This window comes from Notothenia coriiceps, unplaced genomic scaffold (genome assembly GCF_000735185.1).
Source record: "Notothenia coriiceps isolate Sejong01 unplaced genomic scaffold, NC01 NC01_scaffold00006334, whole genome shotgun sequence".
Lineage (NCBI taxonomy): Eukaryota > Metazoa > Chordata > Actinopteri > Perciformes > Nototheniidae > Notothenia > Notothenia coriiceps.
In genome coordinates, this window is record NW_011339035.1 from 27,438 (window position 1) to 31,435 (window position 3,998).

At 43.3% G+C, this 3,998-nt stretch overlaps 1 protein-coding gene across 1 annotated transcript in view; it reads left to right on the plus strand.

The window, feature by feature from the left end:
* Window positions 1-3,998, plus strand: part of tbc1d8b (TBC1 domain family member 8B) — a 19,153-nt gene that overhangs the window by 358 nt on the left and 14,797 nt on the right. The window contains exons 2-4 of the mRNA XM_010769065.1: window positions 1,229-1,347; window positions 1,615-1,840; window positions 2,132-2,372. Of these exons, the coding sequence (XP_010767367.1) occupies window positions 1,229-1,347; window positions 1,615-1,840; window positions 2,132-2,372 (586 nt within the window). The remainder of the gene's footprint in view (window positions 1-1,228; window positions 1,348-1,614; window positions 1,841-2,131; window positions 2,373-3,998) is intronic.

Consider the following 3,998-nt stretch of genomic DNA (forward strand, 5'->3'; position numbering starts at 1 on the left):
AAGACACTTCACCTCAAATTGCTCCTGTGGGGATTGCCCACAGTATTGAGTATGTAAGTCGCTTTGGATAGAAGCGTCTAACAAGTAACATGTGATGTAACGTAATGTAACGTAATTAGTGCTGCGTACCGGTACAACGAACCGGTACTGGACTTGTAAAAAGTTTCGGTTCAAGTCCGGTTAAAACCGGAACGTCAGGAACCGGTACTTACGTATATTCTCCTTTGTGTTCTAAACCATCTAAAACCTTCCATAGATCGAGAAATTTGCGCTGAGAAAAGACGCAAAATATTGTTTTGGCTTCTGATATGACGGCCATTACTGAACTCACGAAGTCTCGCAAAATATCGCAACTGCTCGCGAGATCTGTGTGACGTCAAGGGAAGCTGGCTTAGACATAGTGGACACTGACAGCGTGGGATGCTGGTTGCCATATTTGGTAGTGTAGCTTACTGACAGCATGGGATACTGGTTGCCATATATGGTAGTGTAGCTAAGCTAAATCCTTTGTATGTATGGTGATATAGTGTCTGCCGAAAGAGCAACACTTCACCCAGACAATGTCAATATGCTGTTGTTCTTGAACAAGAACACATAGACTTGTACTCTTGCATATTGAGTCTTGTATGTACATCACTATGTATGTAGTTGTGTTGTGTAGTTAGTAACATATGTAGAGTTCTAGAAAAGACATGGTGTAGACACAAGTTGGAAGGGGGCACAATAAACCTGACGAGTTTGAATTTGAGTTGATTATGAGTTTATTTTCAATTGATAATTAGCTCACAATAAGTTCACTTTAGTTACTCACACAACTTGACACAAGTCCGGACTTATAAGTCCGGACCTGAACCTGAACCTCTGGACTTGAGTCCGGACCTGAACCTGAATGCGAGTCCAGGTACACAGCACTAGTCACAGGTTCAAACCCCACTGCAGTCAGCATGTCGTTGTGTCCCTGGGCAAGACACTTCACCTCAAATTGCTCCTGTGGGGATTGCCCACAGTATTGAGTATGTAAGTCGCTTTGGATAAAAGCGTCTAACAAGTAACATGTAATGTAATAAAAGACGTACAAAAGTGCATTTTGCATGATAGGTCACCTTTAACATATTTTACAATAGAAAATGAAATGTTTGTCACCTAAGACTCTTTTATCTTCAAAACAACCTCTCATGCATGATATTTAATAACAGTTTTATATTGTTTTCTCTTGACTTTTGGTCAGGTGTCACCAAAGAGGAGATCACTGAGCATTGGGAATGGCTGCAGCAGAACATCATGAGGACGCTCTCTGTGTTTGACTCCAGCGAAGACATCACCAGCTTTGTACAGGGCAAGATAAGAGTAAGAACTTTTGAAGTTAATCTCTCGGAGAGCTGACTGTCATTTTTGTGCTGTAAAATACTGTTTAAGATAACATAACTCTATCACTTTAAAATATTTACTCCTATTTATTGAAGTTGTTTTCCACTTACTAAATAAATAACAACACTTTTTAATACACGCAATTATGTTTAGGAATATAAATGGGTTGATTAAGGCAATTATAAGAAGATAGTTCCTTGTTATATTGTCGCTGCCTGCGGTAATCCTTGATGTTTAATCTGTTAGGGTCTTATCGCTGAAGAAGGGAAGGCCTCACTGGTGCTGGAAGAAGATCCAGAGAAGTTCCGAGAAGCACTTTTTAAGTTTGAGAAGTGGTTTGAGCTGCCACCGCAGGAGAAGCTGGTCACATATTACTCATGCAGCTACTGGAGAGGCAAAGTGCCGTGCCAGGGCTGGCTCTACCTCAGCACCAACTTCCTCTGCTTCTATTCATACCTGCTGGGATCTGAGGGTGAGCCGTTTCTCCATATGAGCTGCCATTTGTCTTGCTCATTTTGATTGATGCTAGTTTCTATTGGCAACCACAGTTAGCTTTTATGGTCCGCAAGGAACATTCTTTGATCATTATTTTGTATAGAAACTGCTCGAGGTAATTACAGGTTCCATAATTATAGGAAGGAATTAGTCCTTTGTTAAACATCATTTCAATTCACAGTAATATGTTTCTTATTCATTTAAGAGTTTTGTCCTTGCAGCTGTGAGCCTGAATCACTGACTTTCATTCCTTGTGATGGCTGTGCAGTGAAACTGATCATCTCCTGGGACGAGATCTGGAGGCTGGAGAAAACAACCAATGTTATCCTGACTGAGAGCATCCATGTCCAGGCCCATGGGGAGAATCACTACTTCTCCATGCTGCTGCACCTCAATGAAACCTTTGTTATCATGGAACAGCTGGCCAACTACTCCATTAAGCGCCTTTTCGATAAAGAGGACTTCCAGAGGGAGCCGGCGCTCTCCGACCCCCTGAAGATTACCAAGAGGTAAATGAAGTTTTGTCTGCTGCTCTGCACGACTTTACATGATCCTGTTAGTGCCGGCTGCCAACCTGCTTTTTGTTAACCTGCCTGTAGTGGCAGGTAGGTCATGCATGACAAAACCAGGGGTATTTTTACCACTTTAACTGTTTCTTCTAGGATCAAGCTTTTTATTTATACAGTACATTTGAACCTTAATGCTTTCATTCAAAGATATTATGAAACAGGATCATTTAAAGGGGACCTATCATGCAAAATGCACTTTTTGATGTCTTTCATACATAAATATGTGTCCCCGGTGTGTCAGGGAACTCACGCAGCATCAGAAAATAAAACCCTCTCTCTTTTCCTCCGTACCCAAATCTCTAAAAACGGGGCTGCAACGGAGCCGATCCAGATTTGTGTCCGATATGACGTAATATCTGAAATGTGGACCCACGGCCCTATCAGAAAGTTGCTTTCAGAAACAATGCCCGACGGACGTAATATGGTCGGTGTTTACATTAGCATCGCTAACACTCAGAGCTAACCTGTACTGGAGAGCATGTGTGTGAAGAAGCAGGAAATAAAAAGGAACTCACCTTGTGGTATAACCGGCAAGAGAGAAAGCCTTTGAGCTCCATACTGTTTCAGAAATAATCCTTGATAAGGCGTTTCATCACTGCAGTATTTAGTTTAGACAGTAGCTGCCCGTCCCGCATGAGCTCAGCCCCCACCTTTTTTTTATCGATTTTCATTTTCTTTAAAGCTTTATACCCCAAATCAGCACTTTTGAAACAGGGAGTAAAATAGAGGGATATGAGGCATGGCTAGAATGGGTGATCTGTTTGGTATTTTGAGCAAAACACTTCATAGACATGTTTTTAATATAGTTTTATATATCTGAGACCTATGCTATTGCCTAAAAATAGCATGATAGGTGCACTTTAGAAAATGACCTTGAATAAAGTAATCTACCTATCCAAACTATGATATGCATGTAATAATGAGCGGTGATACTTAAAGGTCACCTATCATGCAAAATGCACTTTTGTACGTCTTTTATACATGAATATGTGTCCCCGGTGTTCCAGGGAATTCACCAAGTGTCAGAAAACACATCCATCCATCCATCCATCTTCTCCCGCTTATCCGTGGTCGGGTCGCGGAGGTAGCAGTTCCAGCAGAGAGCCCCAAACTTTATTTTCCCCTGGCCACATCAACCAGCTCTGACTGGGGGATCCCAAGGCGCTCCCAGGCCAGCGAAGAGATATAATCCCTCCATCTGGTTCTAGGTCTACCCCTTGGTCTCTTCCCAGCTGGACGTGCCTGGAACACCTCCCTAGGGAGGCGCCCAGGTGGCATCCTAACTAGGTGCCCGAACCACCTCAACTGGCTCCTTTCGACACGAAGGAGGAGCGGTTCAACTCCGAGTCCCTCCCGGATGACCGAACTTCTCACCTTATCCCTAAGGGAGACACCAGCCACCCTGCGGAGAAAACCCATCTCGGCCGCTTGTACCCGCGATCTCGTTCTTTCGGTCATGACCCATCCTTCATGACCATAGGTGAGGGTAGGAACAAAAATGGCGCGGTAGACAGAGAGCTTTGCCTTCTGGCTCAGCTCCCTTTTCGTCACAACGGTGCGGTAAAG